At 41.0% G+C, this 21558-nt stretch overlaps 1 protein-coding gene and 1 non-coding gene across 2 annotated transcripts; both read right to left on the reverse strand.

Moving 5' to 3' along the window:
* Positions 1-6776: 6776 nt before the first annotated feature.
* Positions 6777-10758, reverse strand: LOC104611334 (pentatricopeptide repeat-containing protein At3g09040, mitochondrial-like). The gene is made up of 3 exons (XM_010278348.3): positions 7913-10758; positions 7753-7803; positions 6777-6976 (listed from the first exon to the last, which is right to left on the reverse strand). The coding sequence occupies exon 1, from the start codon at positions 10596-10598 to the stop codon at positions 8301-8303; it is 2298 nt and encodes a 765-aa protein (XP_010276650.1). The 5' UTR covers positions 10599-10758; the 3' UTR covers positions 6777-6976; positions 7753-7803; positions 7913-8300.
* On the reverse strand, positions 10660-10762 carry LOC148790188 (U6 spliceosomal RNA). Its single transcript, XR_016079031.1, has one exon. It is a non-coding gene; the product is annotated as a U6 spliceosomal RNA (small nuclear RNA).
* Positions 10763-21558: the final 10796 nt, after the last annotated feature.

Consider the following 21558-nt stretch of genomic DNA (forward strand, 5'->3'; position numbering starts at 1 on the left):
AGATCAAGATCAGATACTAGGGTTGGGGCTAGTGTGGGGACAACTGTCGGATCTGTCGACGATGATGGAGCTGGAGGAGGAGCCGATACATGTTGGCGATGTGTATACACTTGACGGATAGGTGGTGGCACTGGAGGCAAGGACTTGGTCACAACTAGAACAAGAGGAACAAAATCCGCAACTAGAAGAGGAAGGGGAGGAGGTGATGAGGAGGAAGAAACATCACCGGACCCCAAAAAAAGCAGAGTAGACTCGAAGAAAGTAACATCAACATACACAAAGGAACGTTGAGAGCTAGGATGATAATACTTGTACCCTTTTTTAGTCCGGGAATAGTCATGGAAGATGCACTTAATGAATCGGGCATCTAACTTGTTCCTTCTTGGCCCCAGATTATGAACGAAGCAAACACACTAAAAATCTCAAGGAGAAAGAGGAAATGGAGACAAGGTAGGAAATAAAGTGGTGAATGGAGAATGACCATCAATGATAGAAATGGGCATTCGGTTAATCAAGAAGTAAGAAGTAAGCACCGCATCACTCCAAAAAGCCTATTGATCCTACATAGAATCAACGTACACTGGGTTTCCTAATAAAATAGCTCTTGAGTCCTAAGTTAATCTCCACACTGCAACTTAAAGAGAACAGGAATTCTTAAAGCTCTGCAAATGCAATTGTTTTACTTGAATTAAATGAAACATGATAGAATGGTTAGTCTAACTTAGTTGAGGGAAACGAAAGGGATACTTTCTTCAGTGAGAAAAAAAAGGGTGAATAAAAAGATCTCAAAGTATATATGGTGTCAAACCTACTTAAAGAATGAAACAAGGAGTAAATTACATGTCTTGAACTTACCCAAAGTTGTTTGAGGTGAATCTGTAGTGACTTCAAATTTTAGGGAGTCTTTTCCTTTTGTTTATGTCTCTTCTTTTGTTCCTCTGAAATAGCTACAAGCCTACAACAAAGTCAGGAAGGGTTTTTATTCAGATTTCGAAGTCATGAGTGGCTTCCTTACCCTCTGCATAGGTCTGGTCATGTAACATCTCCTTTGAGTTTTGAAGCATGACCTATTTCTGATCATATTGTTTAGATGGGTTGTCAGCATTCCAGCCTTATCTGTCACAAAGTTGATGTGCCTGCTGAATTTGTAAGCAACTAGACCCTTATATTGTGGTCCATTTGCCTCTGGTAAGCACAACTCACCCTATAGGATAATTTGATTCGGTGAACACATCATGCTCTCATAAATAGCAACAACTGCTTGGTGCAATGGTAAAATCTTGGGCTGACAAGCATGAAAAGGGTTGAATATGATTATTCCTTTTTTTCAACTTTATGGGGCTGATAAGCATGAGAAGAATGGTGACATTTTCCTTTTGATTACCAAAAAAAATACTTTCTATATGCTAGATATTTTTTCCTGCTCTTATTCATATTTACACATTTTTTGATAATATTGTCAAGCATTTAAGTTGTTTAGATTTCCAAGGTTGTGCTTGGTTACAGTACAATTTTAACTGCAATAGTACAAATGCATGGGAATACAGATGAAAAGAATGAAAATTTTGGTTTAGTTTTGTTTGGGTTTTACTTTATTCTGCTTCAGGTATGATTTTACTTCATTTGTAGTGCAATCAAACAAAATAAGGTAAAATTTGAAACAAAAATAAATCAGAATTTGCACTACCATGGTTTTTTTTGGATCAATAACACAATTCATTATATAATCTCAATAAAAATTACAAAGAGGAAGACAAACTTTCTTATCTTCCAAATACAGATTGAGTCCCAAGAAAGGAAAAAAGAGAGAAAAGAGAAAGAGAAGGGGAAAAGAAAAATAAAATTACAACTGTGCCCAAAACATTGACTCCCTCTCCACCCCTTGTTTAGCTAACCCATTAGCAAAAGAATTAGCTGATCTTTATACCCAAACGATTTTAACTTCCATTCCTCGAACCAGCCATCTAAATTTCCTCCTCACATTACTGTAATGCCATAAACCACTGTTATCTTTATTCAGCCATCCAACCACCACCTCTGAATCCCCCTCAATTATGAGTTTGTTGATATTCATCTCCCTAGCTTTCTGTATTCCTTCTATAACTGCATGGATCTCGGCTCTGAGAGAGTCACTCACTCCAATTGGGCCTGAAAACATGGCTGAAACAACCCCATTCTCATCCCTGAAAACACCCTCAATCCCTAATTGTCCAGGATTCCCTCTGCAACTCTCATCAAAGTTTAGTTTTATGAAATCTGCAGGTAGGGGGGTCCAAGACACACTCATCACTGTTTTGGTCTGGGAACAGTTAGCAATCTCACCCCACTTCCTTAACATGTCCACTGTATAATCTGTGAATAGCTCTAGGGATTTCATCCACTGTACGACCCTTATAAGGATCAGAGCCCTCAGTTCTTCAACACCTCTCTCTACTTCAGAGAATATCTTGGAGTTTCTTTCTTCCCATAAGGACCAACATACCGCAACCCTTAGTCCTCTCCACATAGTCTTTCCCCTTTTCATACGCCACCTGAAAAAAGAAGGGGAAAACAGATTTTGCAAATCTGATGGAGGGTTCCAACTACACCCAAAGAGGGAGAAAGCCCACTCCCAAATGGACTTCGCAAATCGGCAAGACACCAGTAGATGAAAACCAGTCTCCTCATCAACTTTACAAACAACACACCAGTGAGGAAACAAACAAGTATTGGGTCTTTTCTTTTGGAGTAAATCACTAGTGTTGAATCTTTCCAAAAAGGCTTCCTAGCAAAAACTACCAACCCTAGGAGGAATTAGTCTGCACCAAACCTCATTAACAGGAAAAGGGAGGGCCATAGGATTGGTGGATTGGTTCAAAACTTTGAAGAAAGAGGCATAGGAGAAAAAACTAGTGGGGGTGGGGGTTCAGATTCTAGAGTCCACCTTAGCAAGGTCTAAGAAAATATTGTCAAGAAGCTGAAGAAGATTCGAAATACTGTCAAGGTCTGAGTCTCTCACAGCCCTTCTTAAGCCCAAATTCCACCCAAACCCAATGGAGGAGGAAGGGGTGATGAAAGAGGAAATTTTCTCATTTTTAAAGCAGATATGGCATGCAAAAAAGGAAACCAGTCCTTTAGGGGGGCATCCCCCATTCAAGTATGTTATCAGAATTTAATGGAGTTACCTGAATTCAAATCATACTTGATAAGAGGGGAAAAACTATTAACAACTCATGGATGGATTTCTAAGGTGAAGCGCTTATAGTCCTAGCTCGGATTCCCACATCCCATCCATTCAACTTCAACCCATGTATACTTGCCACTATCTTGGCCCATAATTTCTCATTCTCTAGTGGGAATCTTCACAGTCATTTCCCTAAAATAGACAAATTCCTTTTTCTAATGTTCCCGAGCCCCAAACCACCACTATCTTTGTTCCTGGTCACCACCTCCCAGCTTTATGGTCCCTCTTCTCTTCTCCCGACTCCCAAAGGAAGTCTCTCATCATCTTTTCCAATTTGTTAGAAACCTTTACTGGGATTTTGAACATTGAAAGGAAATAAATAGGTAAATTTGCAAGTGTAGCTTTAATCAATGTCATCCTCTCTCCCAGAGAAAGGTAACTCCTTTTCCAAGAAACAAGTCTCTTTTCAAATCTTTCCACCATTGGATTCCAGAAACTCACTCTCTTTGGATTGTCACCCAATGGCAATCCCAAATAATTTAAGGCCCACTTTGAGACTTCACATCCTAGCACTTCTGCATTCTCCCTGATCTCTCCCTCCTCCAAATTCACACCCACTACACAACTTTTCTCAAAATTCACTTTCAAGTTTAACATTTGTTCAAAGAGTTCTATCACTAGTTTCATGTTCCTTATATACCCCATATTTCCTCATTCACATAATGGAATCATATCATCTACATACTGTAGATGGGTGAGGGGGGTTTCCTCCCTTCCAACTCTCCAGCCTCTAATAAGACCCCTAGAATTTGCTTTATGAATCAGTCTCCCTAAAACACCAGCAATTAGTGCGAACAAGAAGGGAGACAGGGGGCCCTCCTTGTCTTACACCCCTAATGGCTAGAAAGAAGTCAACCACTCTCCCGTTCATTAGTACAGAATAATGATAATTCCGAACACACCCCATAATCCATTTGCACCATCTAGTCCCAAATCTAAATTTGGTCATAACTTTCTTCAAAAAATCCTAGTCCACCAAGTTATAAGCCTTTTCCAGATCCAACTTACATACCACTCCCTTCTTTCTATCTTTCTTGAAATTCTCCACACTCTCATTAGCAATTAGAATTTGATCTATAATTTGTCTTCCACTCATAGAGGCTCTTTGATTTAGTGTAACGATAGCTGGCAATACTTCCTTCGGTCTCAGAGACAACACCTTTGCAAGGATCTTATACAAGCAATTTACCAGACTGATTGGCTTGAAGTCCTTTGGATGCAATGCATCTTTCTTTTTTGGGACCAAATGTAAAAAGGTGGAATTTACACCCGGGTTAACCACTCATCTCCTATGAAATTCCTCAAACACTAACAAAAGGTCACCTTTCACCGTATCCCAGCAATCTTGGTAGAAAGCCACTATGAAACCATCCGGATTTGGAGCTTTTGTTCTATCCATAGAGGACATAGCCTCCTTAATCTCTTCCAACTCAAACCTTCTTCCCAACCTTCTCCTGTTATCAAACCCTATTTCTGTTCAGTCCAATCCTTCTAAACACACCCCCTTACTTATAGTCCTTCTTAGAATGGATTTTAAGTGTCTCACAAATGCTCTTGCAATCTCATCTTGTTGTGTTAACTCAACTTCATCCACTTCCAGTTTGGAGATAAAATTTCTCATTTTCCTCCCATTTGCCAAAGAGTGAAAGAAGTTGGTATTCCTATCTCCCTCTTGCAGCCATTTACATCGAGATTTTTGCCTCCAGTTAATTTCCTCCTTATGTAGGCAGTCCTCAAGCTGACTTCTCAAACCTTTTCTTTGTTCCTTGTCTGCCTCTCCAAAATCTCCCATTTCTTCTTTCAAGTCAAGGCTCTGAATTTGGTCCATTAATGTTCTCTTTCTTTCTTCTAACCTTCCAAACTCCAATTGATTCCACTCATTGATCTTTGCTTTCATAAATTATAGCTTCTTATGGAACCTCATCCCTTCCCATTCCACCACTGGGTTACACTCATTCCACCACTCTCTTACTCTTTTAGTGAACCCAAGGTGGAGCACATATTTTCAAACCAAAGGGGGCAGGTCCACCACTCATTTCCTCCTTGCAAATCACTATAGGCCAATGGTCAGAGGTCAATCTAGGAAGAGCCCTAGATTCTAAATTTCCCCAATGTTCTTCCCAATCCAAAGAGTACAGAAACCTATCCAACTTGGAGCAAATGGGACTCGGTTGGAGATTTGACCAAGTGAATGTCTTATGGGCTAAAGGTAACTCTTTGAGTTCAAAGGCATCCACAAACCGGTTAAACTTTCTCATAATAGTTGTCACCCTTTGATTAGCATTGTTGGTCTCCTCTGTGAATCTAATCACATTGAAATCCCCACCTATGCGCCAAGGCCCATCCCATAACCCTCTAACATCTGTCAGTTCTTCCCACAAATCCTTTCCTTCTCTTTAATCATTTGGTTCATAAACATTTGTGAGCACCTACACAAAATTATCCTCTTATTGCTTAAACTTCATTGAGATTGAGTATTTTCCAATCAGTTCCTCCAAACCTTCTATCACATTGTCACTATCCCCCTTGAAGCACCCCAAGAGCAACCACCCAGCTAATCCCCCTGGCTTTCCAAATATTCCTTGTCCATCTATTATTAAACTCCATTCTCTTGGACTCCTGCATTAGTACAATGTCTGGGTCATACCTCTTTATTACCTCTTTGATCGTTGCTCTTTTCCTCGCACTTCCTATACTCTTTTGCATCAGTGCAAAAAAATTTGCACTGCAACCAAACACATACAAAATAATAAGCCACATGAAAATCAATCAACATAAAGCATATAATTGTAAGTAATTGGACAACATGATTATGACTTAAATCAAGTGGTGCCATGATGTGATTGGTTAATTAATATGATTACATTTGAGGACAATGCTTTTTCAGATAACTTTCTAGTTATGGACCTAGTCCATCTGAATCTGGATTCCACTGACCATCTGTTCTACTAACAGATTCACTGATTTAATTATTAGCCAGCATAAAGATATAATTCATTGAGTTCTTAATGACACTTCACTCTACAAAATCATACACATGACAAGTCCATTATATTTTTACTAATTTTTATCCAGAATACTACATTAAGAATATTTGCAATACTAGTAGCATTGTCCTTGTGCCATTTGCCAAAAGTTAAGGGCATCAGCAGAACAACTAATGCATTTGGCCACAATGGTGATAACTTAGGTGCTTTTTGGTACCATTGCCATTTCAGGTTGAAACATTGAGAGGGCCAATGACATTTTATGTCAAGACGCCAACATGGGCCATTTCAATAACTAAATCACAGCCACAGACGTTGTACAAATGGGTTGATAAACTACTGTCTTTAGCAGTATTCCTTGCTCCTTATGAGACAAAACCTAGATCTGCTTACAGAAAGAACGGGATTCCTTTCTCCCCATATTACAGCAGCTAGAAAGTGCACGGGACAGCTAGAAAGATTTCTCTTCCAGTAGCATCTCTGCAAACATGATTTTCCTGGTGCCTAACGTTATTAGATATGTTGGGATCACATTCTTCCGAGGCTACATAAATTGGGAAAATCATTTGAAAACAAGGTACTATGGACTTTAAAAGATCATAAAACCGTCATAGAGTTGGTAGCAGCACAAGTGTCTGCATTTCTTTCTCTTTTCATTTGTCAAGTCAAGACTAGAGTTACAAACATAATCATACATGTTTTCTGCTTTTTTGCTCTCTTCAGAAGCCTCTCTTCCTCTACATGGCAGCTATATTCAACATTGTGCCTGCATTTGGTTGCAAATAGAATGAAGGTAAACATATTATCACCTTGAAAATTGGATAAGCAATCAGTTTCTTATTTTCCTGGCATTTAGCTTAATTTGGAAAAGAAATTTTGAATGGTTGGAAAATATGATATGGTTTTACTTTACATGATTTCACAGCAATCTTATGTGCTACTTAACGCCATAAAATTGCATTTTATGCAGAAATTGTTCATTTTCCCTTCATCTTGGGCCCATGTGAAAATTATTCTTCATGCATTTCCTTTGAATGATAGACATGATGTGATTCAAGTGCAGCAACCATAGAACAGAGGAGGAAAACACGGACATGGCAACCATCACATAGAAAAAGCCTATTGGATTCCAGTCTCTAGAAAAAAGCTTAGCTGGCTTGACGTGTAATAAATGCCATTTGTCAAAAATTTCTGTAAGAATTATCAGAACATTCTGTGTGTGAGCGTGTATGCATATATGTATATTGATAGTCATCTTCCACTATGTAAAACTTCAAACTAACAATCAAATCAAACCATATGTATTCAAACCAACAAATGGATACCATATTAACAAAATTTTAAATATATTTTTTGATCAATCATTTTAAATATATTTTCAATCCAATAATATCATATTCCAACATTTTAAATATAATGCTAACAGATACAACATTCAAACAAACAATCAGTATCATTTCCAGTCCTAATGTTCTGTATATTTGAATACTAACTGCAAATCGAAACATACTCAAACAACAATAGATACCATGAAGAATTTACCTTAGGAAGGTGACTGAAAACCAAAACCCTTCGTACAGGTTACCTGGATTCCTGGAACCAAAACAAAAGATGAAAAATATGAGTTCACAGATTTCTAACCACAAGCACCAAATAGAAGATGAAAAACAGAGAGAAGATTGAAAGAAAGAAGAGAGGTTACTGTTGTTCTTCAGCTTTGTGGAAAATTTGTTAGCTTTGAGAGAAAGAAGGTAAAAGGAGGTGAACTATGATGTGATGCACCATATCAGTTCTTCATCATGCCTCATCAGATGTCAAATCAGCACCACATCAGCTAAGTCGTTGTGAGTAGCAATGGCTGTTGGGGACAACACCCCCTGGTGAGCATTTGTAGAGAAAACGTTTTGCTGACATGGCAGAAATTGCCATTGAAACTCAAAACACCTAAGTGGTGCTGACATGGCAGTGTTTTAAATAGAAACGGTAATGGTACCAAACACTCGGTTCATCTTTACATCCATTTACAAGTCAATTTGGGAAATTGAGCACTGTGCATTCTTCCCTTATTGGCTGTGCCCAGCATTTCCGTCTTATGCTGCAAAGAAAATATGGGTCATTCTATTTACTCCTAACGAACTGAGACCTGGTCTTTTCTTTATTCCTTGATCCTCCATCAATTTCCTAACCTTATCTACATTCTCCCATCTTCTAGCTGCAGCATACATATTTGAGAGAGCAACATATGTCCCGGGATCTTTTGGATTCAATTGCAGCAGACGTTCAGCTGCATGTTCACCCAACTCAATGTTTCCATGAGTAGCACTAGCTGCTAGCAGTGATGACCATATAAATTCGTTTGGGTGAAAAGGCATTTTCTTTACAAGATCCATGGCTTCTTTTAAATGTCCTGCTCTTGCAAGAAGATTGACCATACAGGCATAGTGATCAATTGTAGGTTCCTTGATTAACTTGAAATAGTGATACCCCTTCTGCAATAGACCACTGTGGCTACAAGCAGAGAGAACTCCTATAAATGTTATATGGTTGGGTTGTATATCTGACAGGTATTTTAATTTTTCAAAAGTTCCTATTGCTTCTTCAGCATATCCATGCTGTGCTAGTCCTGTAATCATGGCATTCCATGAAGCTAGGTCTCGCACCTGCATCTTATCAAATATCATTCTTGCTTCAGTAATGTATCCACATTTGGCATACATGTCCACCAAGCTACTAGCTATGAATGGGTCAGCTCCAATTTTGTAATTTGACTTGATAATCTGAGCATGAATCTGTTTCCCTTCTTCAACAGCAGCAAGATTTGCACATGAACACAAGACACTGGAATATGTATAGTTGTTTGGGATTTCTGCTAATTCTTCCTCCAACATAAGGGTGTAAAGTTTCAGAGCATCTTCACTTTCCCCACTTCGAGAAAAGCCAGAGATGATAGTTGTCCACAAAACCAGATCAGGGGAATGGACTTTGTTGAATACTCGGACTGCATCATCTAAATGACGGAAATTTGTATACATCACAATGAGTGAACTAGCAATGGAAGCACACCAAGCAGCAGAAAACCCAAGCTTAACAACAAGGCCATGAAGTTGTTTTCCTAGATTCAAACCTTCTACTTTGCTCATGAGTGAAACTAATGTCGCTTCATTTGGTTCCATTCCCATCTGGAATGCTTCATAAAATAAATCAATTGCTTCTGCTTTATGACCATTAAGCATATACCCTTGAATTGCTAAATTAAAAGCCAAAATATCTTTGCTATGAATGCACTCAAAGGCCTTGCCAGCATCTGTTACATAACCCTGACTCACATATATCTCGAAAAGAACACCACCTACGAAAACATCGACTATGGTTCCAATCATCTTCACGGCTAGCCCATGTACTTGGCGAACTGAAGACAAGCCAACACCTTTACAAGCTCGAAGAACAGAAGCAAAGGTCACATGATCGGGATTTAAACCAGATTCCCGCATCATTGACAGGAAATGTAGGACCTCTTCACCGTCAAAATTCCCAGCCATCAGCGCATTCCATGAAGCTACCATTGGCGTAGAAATTCCAAATAAAGCCATTTTTGCACACTCCATTCTATTGCATTTGGCGTATAGATTAACCAACGCAGTCCCCACGAACACATTGGACTGAAGGGATGTTTTTAGAATATAAGCATGCATTTGTTTTCCTTCAAGCAAAGACGAATTCCCAGCACAAGCACTTAAAATGGAAGTTAATGTAAATTCATTAGGCACCAATCTCTCTACCTCTATCATGTTTCTGAACAAATTCAATGCTTCCTCATAATCGCCTGCATCAGTATAACCCACCATCATGGCAGTGTAAGCAACAACATCTGGCTGCGGCATTCTGTCAAAGACTTCACGTGCGATCTCAATTGGTCCCAATTCACAAAATAGCTTTACCAAACAAGTATCAACAATCGGGTCCAATTGCAGGCCCTGTAGCTTCAACAAAAAAGCATGTATTTGCAATGCAAGCGGGTAGTTTTCTGCTTCGGCACAGGCCTTGAGAACGAATCTGAATGTGAGATTGTCTGGTGGTTGGGATGAACGAATCATATCCACAAACAGCTGGAGAGCAGCCATGTAACAGCCTTGCCGAGAACACGCAGCTATGACTGTGTTCCATGTCACTGTGTCACGGTCGGGGAGGAGACGAAAAAGCTTGAGGGTCTGATCCAAGGTCTTCGTTTTGGAGTAAGATGACAGGAGGATGTTGCTCCGGGTAGTGATGGATCTCAGATTACAGTGGCCGGGTTGGGTAGAAGCAGGTGGGAGTTTGCTCGTTGGATGGTGAGACAGCAGCGGGATTTTGGCTGAAGGTGAAGAGGAAGAACAAATCAGCATATCCATTACTAACCAGCAAAAAGTTTCAGATTCATCGAAGAGGCAATTTTCACCAAAATTTGCGAAAAAAAATTTGGACCATTTCTCGATTTGTGCGTGTCATCCTTGCGCAGGGGCCATGCTAATCTTCTCTGTATCGTTCCAATTTTATCGGATGTCTCCGAAGAGACAACAATAGAGAAGAGACTTCAATATTTCAACCCTTTTATGGTTTAGTAAACAAGCAATGTGGGACGGAGGCCACTTTCAACAACTTAGTTTGCTTTCATATTATATTATCTATAATTAAGGACCGTTTGGTTCACAACCGAAATCAAAATCAAAATACTTTCAAATTAGAATTGAAATGCTCTATTTCCATAACCTATTTGGTTCATATGGGAATCAATATAAGAATTGAAATCAGTTAGAATGAGATCTCATTCTCAAGAGAAGGGGAGTGAATGGCCATTCCCTTAAATGGGGGAATGCCATTTCACCAAGAATGGGAATGAGATTTTGATTCCACCCAACGAACCTATTTAAATTCCCGCTCCAGACCCCTATTCCCATAAACCAAACAGGCCCTAAGATTGTTCACTTTTAGAAAAAGAAAAATGTTTGTTTTAATGGTGAAAAAGTATAGAAAAAGACCACTGAACGGTGGATAGCAATTGGATGCTCTTAATTTTATACGATTGTGGATAAGTGTGTAAGACAAAATGATAGTTTTGTTTTTGAAAAGCTACTTAAGCAATGCTTTCTATCTCTAGTCAAATTGGCGGCTGTTGACTAAGAAATTTATGTTCTTTTTTAGATTTATATAATGATTAGGGAAAGTTTGGTACAAAAATGTCCCTTTTAATAATGACTTTTTATGACTAAAACGGCCATTGCCCTATTTATCTGGGAAATAAAAGAACATGGACAATTGCACTTACCTGGATAAGTGCATTTATCGGGATAAGTAACTTATTGAAAAGCAAACAGGGTCTTATTGGTATTAGAAAAAAATATTGATTTGGTTAATGACCTGTAATATGACTAGTGGAAATGTTGAATTGTTTTGATCTAGTTAATGGGTCATGGGTTAGAAATTGGATTTCATTTTTTCTGCAATTTTAGTCATTTCTGTCATTAATAATTACAATAACAATAATTCTAATTTATCATACTTATTTTTGTTGAATATATAATATTAAAGATCTACTTTTTCTTTTTTTTTTGATTTTTTTAGAATTTTCATTAACTTTATCTACTTTTTATATTTTTATTATTTGATTTAGGATATCATAGATTGACCCATTTAACTAGGGCTGTAAATGGATCAGATTCGCCAAAATCTGAATCCTATACGAGTAGTAGAAACCAAAATCTGGTTGGGCTTGAATCCTATCGAACTCAAATCAGTTTTGGATTTAATCTGACTTTGCTTCATCTTTAAAATAGAGAAAAAGTAAAAAGTTAATTACTTGACGTATATATAAATTTTATCCATTAAAATACAGGGGGGTTCGGGTTTTAATTAGGTAGGATGGAGTTAAATCCGCATATGATCCAATTATTAATTGGATGAAGATCGTAAAATCTGAATTCAATCTAATTATGTAAATATGCCATTCTAATCAGATAATCGAATTTTGGACTTTAAAAGTGCTTTTACAACTCTACATTTGATTTAGAATAAACCTGCCAATCAAACACTTTGAGTCTAAAGTGTTTTGATACAAATTTTCCATCCTTTTACCCTCCTTTAAAATCACATAATAAAACAAAATAAACCTGCCAATCAAACACCCCTTTGGCCGTTCCACTGCCATTGATAGATGAGGAAAGGTGACCATCATGATAGAAGCAATGGGTTCTTGTTACTCTATAAATATTAGGTTTATTAGTGGGATTTTATTTGTTAAAGGACTCTACTTTGGCATCTTGCCCTAACAGGTTAAAGAACATGATTAGTAGGTGGAGTTTTGTGGTATGGACACATGGCATGGATGGAATCTGATACACCCCAAGTAGGGTTGCAACTTGAGTGGGCTTGGATTTAGCATTTATCAAAAAATTGATTGGATCAGGCCCAATCAATTTAAGTTGGGTACCTGACTTGCAGTCCTACCTTTGGGAATGAGAATCTCATTCCCCATTTGAGGAAATGACCATGAGAATCTCATTTCATTCAGCCCCCCCCCCCCCCCCCCCCCCCACAAACCCTATTTCTCTTTATTTGGATTCTGATTTTATTGATTTTGGGTTCTGATTTTGCTGCCCACATACATTACTTGAACAACATAACATACAAAGATTTTTAATTATAAAGCCGAACATTATGAAAAATTTCCTCCATTTCCCAATGGTTTGTAAGTTATTCTACTTGTTCACATTTCAATAGGCTATTAAACTATATTGTTTTTATGTTTTGCTATCTTTACTTAAGCTATGCGTTTAGTATTATTAATATATTTGTGGTATTTATATGACTTCCCCTATCATATCCATGTATATCCTAATCATTTCACTATATCCGCATATTTCTAACTTTATCTCAATACATACCCTAAAGTTGACTCCTTAATACTCCCTACAAGTTACAATATCTCCTAACAAAGTAGATATTGATGAATGCCTTGATCAATTCTAAGTGTCATGACTCTTTTGGTTTTTAAGTGGATCTTCTCTCTCTCTCTCTTTCGCTCTTTCTGCCTATTTCTTTAGCGTTATGGGAGTTAATGTCTTAAATATAAGATTCAATGAGAGGGAATTGAATGAGGTAAAAAGGTATGTAGTAGTTTAAATTATATTTTTGCTCTTATAATTTGAGAGAGATCAAATTAAAAACAAATAGGTGTATAATTTAAATATAAGACTTAATGAGAGGGAATTGAATGAAAAAAAAAGTATTTGTGCAAATTACATTTTTTTGCCCTTAATTACAAATGGACCAAATATAAAAATAGTGGTATTTTAGTCAAACAAAAGTTGTATACTCTCATTTATACTTTTTATAATATATAGATATAGATATAGATTTATAATGATAGACAATTGAATCTCCATTACAAAATCTTGATTTATAGCGACGAGAAATTGAATGTTTGTTGCAGAATTACAATATATGGATTTATAAGTAATAAAAAATTGAACATCTGTGACACAATCTTGATTATAGTAATGGACAATTGAACCCTTGTCACAATAACTTGATTTATAGTGATGGACAATAATAGAACGTTTGTCACAAAATCACGATAGGGGCACTTAATACTTTCAAAGGGTTTATATTATGGCTCCTAAGCTTTTATTTGGATGCCAAACGTAGAGGTGTAAATCGGGCGGTGCTAGGCCCGACATGATCATGTGGGTCATGGTAGGCCTGGGGTTTTAGATCCCCGGGCTAGCCGGCATGGCACAACCAAGTGGGCCGTGCACGGCCCAACACGACCCACATATTATTTATATTATATATATTTATATATTTTATATATAATATTTATATAAATTATATTTATATAATAATATACAGTATATAATATATTAATAAAATAGATAATTGTTTTTAAGTTTATTATATTAATTTATTTAATTATTGTATATATAAGCAATTGTATACATCAAAATTCATATAAAATTAAAATTTTAAGTTTTTTTTTCTAATTTTTAAATAAATGGCTTTGACCCAGTCCACGGCTTGGCCCATGGACCAGCCTTGCCCGTGGCATGGCATGAGCCCGCACAGGCTTGGGTCGCGGGCCATGCTGGGCCGACCCCCCAAGTCATCCCAGGGGAGGGTGGCAAAGCTTGGCACGACCTGATTTACACCTCTATCCAAATGGTTGAGCGACCTCATATTTGTAGGTTTTAAGGCAGGGGCATTCTGGGACTTTAGAAAAATGTTAAGGAAATTTAGAAATGTCTAGGTTGGTATTCTTTGAAGGGAAGTTTGCATGGGAGTGTTTTGGTCTTCTTGTCTCATGTGTCTAGGGGTAGGGTTGAAAAGTAGTTGGAACAATCTTGTCCATTTGTAAGGATATGTAGAAAAAATAGGGGTATTTTAGGGATCAAGATAGAGATTGTTGGGTCATTTTGAATATTTTGTGTGAAAGATGGTAGGTAGGAGATTCTCTCTCAATGGTATATTCTGCTTTGGTGACATTAATATTTAATAATAAACTTAAATTGCTTGCTTCTCAAGTTCTCATATATTCTTCTTCTAAAACAAAGTTATAACAGGATGAACAAATAAAAATCTTTTGGATTAGGAAGGAAAACATTCTAAAACAACATGAAAGTTTCTAGAGGCAAAGGTATAGGCACTTTGATTAAAAAGATATCAGTATCCTAATTTTTTCACCTAAGTATTGTTAATAAAAGGATAAATAAAATTAACTGACCGAAGAAAATAGATAGGGTGTGGCTAAAACTCATAATGAAAATGCTCACTTGAACATTTCTTCTCTTATATTTCTCATATATGTGGTTCATTTATTTAAAGAATATAAAATATCATAATGAAAATTTTTAAGTATTATTAATTCCATCTTATAAAATCCATCATATATAACTCTCTCTCTCTCTCTACCTCCCCCCTCCCTTTCTATTTTTTCCTTAAACTCTTTTGAATCCCTCTCAACTCTAATAAAAACTATGGGTATAAATTAGAATGGATTGGGGCCAACCCTAGTCCAACCTTAGGCTTGAACTCAAACCGATTTCAAAACCCAAGTGATGAGGGCAGATTTGGCCCTCTAGTGAAATTGCGACACGTGGCACCTCGTGACAAATAGGCAAGCACCCAGGCAACAACTTACCAAGTTGGTGTCCCCCCCGGGCACCGGTCTGGCTGGCCTAGCGCGACCTGCACGCGGCCCACGGGCGGCCTGCACACGGCTTGGCGCGGCCTGCGCGCGGCCTGTGCGACCTGGCCGGATCAGCCTGCCACAGGCGCCGACCTGGCAATCTGGCCCGGACACAGGCGCCGACCTGGGAATCTGGCCCGGACACAGGCGCCAACCTGACAACCTGACCCGGACACAGGTGTCGACTTGACAACCTGACCCGGACACAGGCGCCGGCCTGGCAACCTGACCCGGACACAGGCGCCGACCTGACAACCTGACTCGGACACAGGCACCGGCCTGGCAACCTGGCCCGGACACCAACCCGCCGACTGACACAGGCGCCGACTTGACAACCTGGCCCGGACACAGGCGCCGACCTGGCAACCTGACTCGGACACCGACCCGCCGACTGACATAGGCGCCGACCTGACAACCTGGCCCAGGCGCCGACTTGGCCGCCTGGCACAAGCGCTAGCCTGACAATCTCAAGGAGTTCATCACCATACCCTGGTTCTGACGGGATATGACGTCTTACCATTTGAAGGCTTTTCACCCACCTAACCCGCGAGGGCACCACTATATAAGGACTCCGACCCCCAAAGCCAGAGGAGAGAAAAAAGGATGGTAACCCCCGCTCTCTAGCTCTCTCATTTCTCTCCAAGCCCTCTGTAATCAGAATGCTAACTTAGGCATCGGAGAGTCCCCGTCGGGAAAATACCCCCGGGTCCTTTGATTCAGTTCTCGCAGGTCCCTCAGCTCCCGTCGTCTACAAAGGAGAGAAAATCACCTCACGCGGAGGGTAGTCGGGTTGCGCAGCACCAGGGAGCTCCACCATCCTCTAAGTTGCAGACCGCCTAGGAGAAAGTCAAGTGACGAGTTCGCCATCAGGCAGTTCGCCACTAGGGAGTTCACCACCAGGCAGTTCGCCACCAGGGAGCACTACCAAGCAGTTCACCATCAGGTGGTTCGCCACTAGGCAGTTCTCCCCCAGGTAGCTCGCCACCAGGCAGTTCGCCACTAGGGAGCACTACCAGGCAGTTCGCCACCAGGCAGTTCGCCACCAGGCAGTACGCCACCAGGCAGCTCGCCACCAGGCAGTTTGCCATCAGGCAGTTCGCCACCAGGGAGTTCACCACTAGGCAGTTCGCCACCAGGCAGTTCGCCACCAGGGAGTTCACCACTAGGCAGTTCGCCACCAGGCAGTTCGCCACCCGGCAGTTCGTCACCAAGTAGCTCTCCACCAGGGAGCTTGCCACTGGGTAGTTCGCCACCAAGTAGTTCTCCCCCAGGGAGTTCGCCACCAAGTAGCTCATCACCAAGGCACGTCACCACCGGGTCAAACAACGCTACGAAAAGCTAAGTTCTCATCATACAAAAGCTAAGTTCTCATCTTACCAAAGCTAAGTCCTCACTTTTTTGAAGCTATCACTTTATAGTTTACATTTTTTATGAACTCAAAAACTATGCAGGGGGCTAACAGACTAAGTAGCTCTACCAACCTTTCTTTCAATTCAAATAATGCCTCATCAGTCCTCTCCGCAAGGTCCCCCCTACAAAGATGAGCTCTTCGTGGCTTCCGCGGGAGTTGACGGCCAACAGACTACATAGGCGCCCTTACCGGTCGAGCCTTCCAAGGCTCCCGTGTGAGCTGACAACCTAAAGTTAGTAGTGCTGCCCCCGAAGGTCGAGCTCCTAGTAGCTTCTTGTGGGAGTGGGTGACCGGCATTACGAAGCTGATGCAGCACAATCATAGCTCGACACCTCACAGGCAAAGCCTATGGGCCACATTACTGCTTAAGACCCGGTCGCCTCTCCGGCACGGGCAAAGTCAAAAAAGAGTGGACTACGAGTCACTCCCAAAAGCCTACGGGCCACATTACTGCTTAAGACCCGGTCGCCTCTCCGGCACGGGCAAAGTCAAAAAAGAGTAGACTACGATTCACTCCCAAAAGCCTACGGGCCACATTACTACTTAAGACCCGGTCGCCTCTCCGACACGGGCAAAAGTCAAAAAAGAGTAGATTACGAGTCACTCCCAAAAAGCCTACGGGCCACATTACTGCTTAAGACCCGGTCGCCTCTCCAGCACGGACAAAGTCAAAAAAGAGTAGACTACGAGTCACTCCCAAAAGCCTACGGGCCACATTACTGCTTAAGACCCGGTCGCCTCTCCGGCACGGGCAAAAGTCAAAAAAGAGTAGACTACGAGTCACTCCCAAAAAGCCTACGGGCCACATTACTGCTTAAGACCCGGTCGCCTCTCCGGCACGGGCAAAGTCAAAAAAGAGTAGACTACGAGTCACTCCCAAAAGCCTACGGGCCACATTACTGCTTAAGACCCGGTCGCCTCTCCAACACGGGCAAAAGTCAAAAAAGAGTAGAATACGAGTCACTCCCAAAAAGCCTACGGGCCACATTATTGCTTAAGACCCGGTCACCTCTCCGGCACGGGAAAAGTCAAAAAAGAGTAGACTACGAGTCACTCCCAAAAGCCTACGGGCCACATTGCTGCTTAAGACCCGGTCGCCTCTTCGGCACGGGCAAAGTCAAAAAAGAGTAGACTACGAGCCACTCCCAAAAGCCTACGGGCCACATTACTGCTTAAGACCCGGTCGCCTCTCCGACACGGGCAAAAGTCAAAAAAGAGTAGACTACGAGTCACTCCCAAAAAGCCTACGGGTCACATTACTGCTTAAGACCCGGTCGCCTCTCCGGCACGGGAAAGTCAAAAAAATAGTAGACTACGAGTCACTCCCAAAGCCTACGGGCCACATTACTGCTTAAGGCCCGGTTGCCTCTCCGGCACGAGCAAAAGTCAAAAAAAGAGTAGACTACGAGTCACTCCCAAAGCCTGCGGGCCACACTATTGCTAAATATCCAGTCGCTTTCTCAGCAGGAACAAAATCAGCAAAAGTGAACTATAAGTTGCCCCAGAGCCTAAGGGCTACACTACTAAACTGGCGGAGACCCCCTCGTCTTGCTGGCAGCTCGCCACATACAGGCAGCTCCTAAAGCCTAAGGAATTGGGTCAAAACTTACTAGCTCGTCGACTTACGGGCCAAAAGAAATCTACTCCCTTCGCTGAGTTACTCTCAGCTCGGGAGTGGGGGGAAATTGATGATGGCAGATTTGGCCCTCCAGTGAAATTGCGACACGTGGCACCTCGTGACAACTAGGCAAGCACCCAGGCAACAACTTACCAAGTCGGTGTCCCCCCTGGGCACCGGTCTGGCTGGCCTAGCGCGATCTGCACGCGGCCCACGGGCGGCCTGCGCGCGACCTGGCCGGATCAGCCAGCCACAGGCGCCGACCTGGCAACATGGCCCGGACATAGGCGCCGACCTGGAAATCTGGCCCAGACACAGGCGCCGACCTGACAACCTGACCCAGACACAGGCGCCGACCTGACAACCTGACCCGGACACAGGCGCCGGCCTGGCAACCTGACCCGGACACAGGCGCCGGCCTGGCAACCTGACTCGGACACAGGCGCCGACCTGACAACCTGACTCGGACACAGGCGCCGGCCTGGCAACCTGGCTCGGACACCAACCCGCTGACTGACACAGGCGCCGACCTGACAACCTGGCCCAGGCGCCAACCTGACCGCCTAGCACAAGCGCCAGCCTGACAACCTTGAGGAGTTCATCACCGCACCCCGGTTCTGACGGGATATGACGTCTTACCATTTGAAGGCTTTTCACCCACCTAACCCGCGAGGGCACCACTATATAAGGACTCCGACCCCCAAAGCCAGAGGAGAGAAAAAAGGATGGTAACCCCCGCTCTCTAGCTCTCTCATTTCTCTCCAAGCCCTCTGTAATCAGAATGCTAACTTAGGCATCGGAGAGTCCCCGCCGGGAAAATACCCCTGGGTCCTCTGATTCAGTTCTCGCAGGTCCCTCAGCTCCCCCCGTCTACAAAGGAGAGAAAATCACCTCACGCGGAGGGTAGTCGGGTTGCGTTGCACCAGGGAGCTCCACCATCCTCTGAGTTGCAGACCGCCTAGGAGCAAGTCAAGTGACGAGTTCGCCATCAGGCAGTTCGCCACTAGGGAGTTCACCACCAGGCAGTTCGTCACCAAGGAGCACTATCAGGCAGTTCGCCATCAGGCGGTTCGCCCCCAGGCAGTTTGCCCCCAGGCAGTTCGCCACCAGGCAGTTCGCCACCAGGCAACACTACCAGGCAGTTCGCCATCAGGCAGTTCGCCACCAAGCAGTTCGCCATTTGGCAGTTCGCCATCAGGCAGTTCGCCACCAGGGAGCACTACCAGGCAGTTCGCCACCAGGCAGCTCGCCACCGGGCAGTTCGCCATCAGGCAGTTCGCCACCAGGGAGTTCACCACTAGGCAGTTCGCCCCCAGGCAGTTCGCCACCAGGCAGTTCACCCCCAGGCAGTTCGCCACCAGGGAGCACCACCAGGCAGTTCGCCACCCGGCAGTTCGTCACCAAGTAGCTCTCCACCAGGGAGCTCGCCACTGGGTAGTTCGCCACCAAGCAGTTCGTCACCAAGTAGTTCTCCCCCTGGGAGTTCGCCACCAAGTAGCTCATCACCAAGGCAAGTCACCACCGGATCAAACAACGAGGTACTTAGCCAAAAAATTTATACATCACAAAAAATGGTACGTGACCAAAAACAGTTACATCACCAAGTTTTCCACCTAAACCCCACCTAAGCTAAACTCAACTCAATTTTGGGATAGGATAGGGTGAATTTGGTGAGTCTTGGGCGGGTTGTTCAAGCTTGAAATTATTTTCATTCATGTTTTGCATTTTATCTTCTATTATGATTGCATAGTAAAATTAAATACTAATACAATTGTAAAACTAAAGTAAACTATCCATCAATATAGATGCTTTTTTTTTTCATTGCCTCATCTTTATTTTAATATAATATTAGTTACCTATCGCTATTTGTTTTACTTCTTATATCTCATAATTACTTAAACACTATTAAATAATCATTGAACGATATTGCATGAGTTTTTCTTAAACTATTCTACAGTCCTAAAACCTTCTTTATTAGTCGTATGTACATAAAATTTTATTAGTTTAATAGTTGTCCGTTTGCTCAACAAAAGAAAAAAAAAAGTGAAAACCATAACAATTGATCCATATATGAAAATCTTTCTTTAATGACGTCTCCTAAGATATAAAAGGCTTGCATTAAAATCATTAGGGGTGTCCACGGTTCGGTTAACTGAATCATAGCCTGTTTTTGTAAATCGAACCGGTGGTATTGGTTTTTTCATTTTGCCAAACTGAAATCAAACTGGTTAACTGGTCGGTCGGTTTCAATTTTTCAGTTTTTCGGTTTTTATATTTATAATATATATTATATAAGTATATGTATAATATTATATTATAAATATTTTAAAAATATATAATATATATAATATATTTATAAATAGATCATTATAAATATAATATAAGTATATATTTATATATAATGAATATATATTTGTATATAATACATAGAAAATATGTGACATATATTAAAAATACATATAAATATATATACCGGTCGGTTTGATTAACCGTCGGTTTTTTATAGATTAACCGAAAGCCGAACCGATTGATTCGGTTAACCGCATTTTGTGGTTCGGTTTTCTCGCTTCAATTCGGTTTTTCAGTTTTTGATTTTTCATAGACACCCCTAAAAATCATGACTGTTTTCATATATAAAATTTTGTTTTAATTAAGTCTCCTGAGAAAAGCCTGTATAACTCGAAGTAGGAAAAAAAAAGGAAAAGATTATATTGTGTTAGAGTAAGGTAGTAAATGCATTTATGACATGCATGCTATGTTAAATGCACATTTATAATTTTTTCTCCAAAATGAACTAAAAATGTAACTGAAACAAACACATGTATATTACATGAATACTTACTTTCAGCTAAATAGTATTTAATATTCTTGAAACAAAACCATAGATTAATTATTTTATTAGTATATTGTTTTTATATGCATTGAATGCCACTCCTTCAAACCTTTAAAAAAAAGTTATTAGGAATCTTAATTTAGGGATTGCGAACATATCGAATCGAATTTAAATAGGGGTATATCCATGTCTGATCTGATAATAAGCTTGATATCCGATGAATATGTAAAACAAAGATAGTAATTTGTTTATCTCTTTGGCACAGTTTG

Source organism: Nelumbo nucifera, chromosome 7, assembly GCF_055504915.1.
Source record: "Nelumbo nucifera cultivar China Antique chromosome 7, China Antique-T2T, whole genome shotgun sequence".
In the NCBI taxonomy this organism is placed as follows: Eukaryota; Viridiplantae; Streptophyta; class Magnoliopsida; order Proteales; family Nelumbonaceae; genus Nelumbo; species Nelumbo nucifera.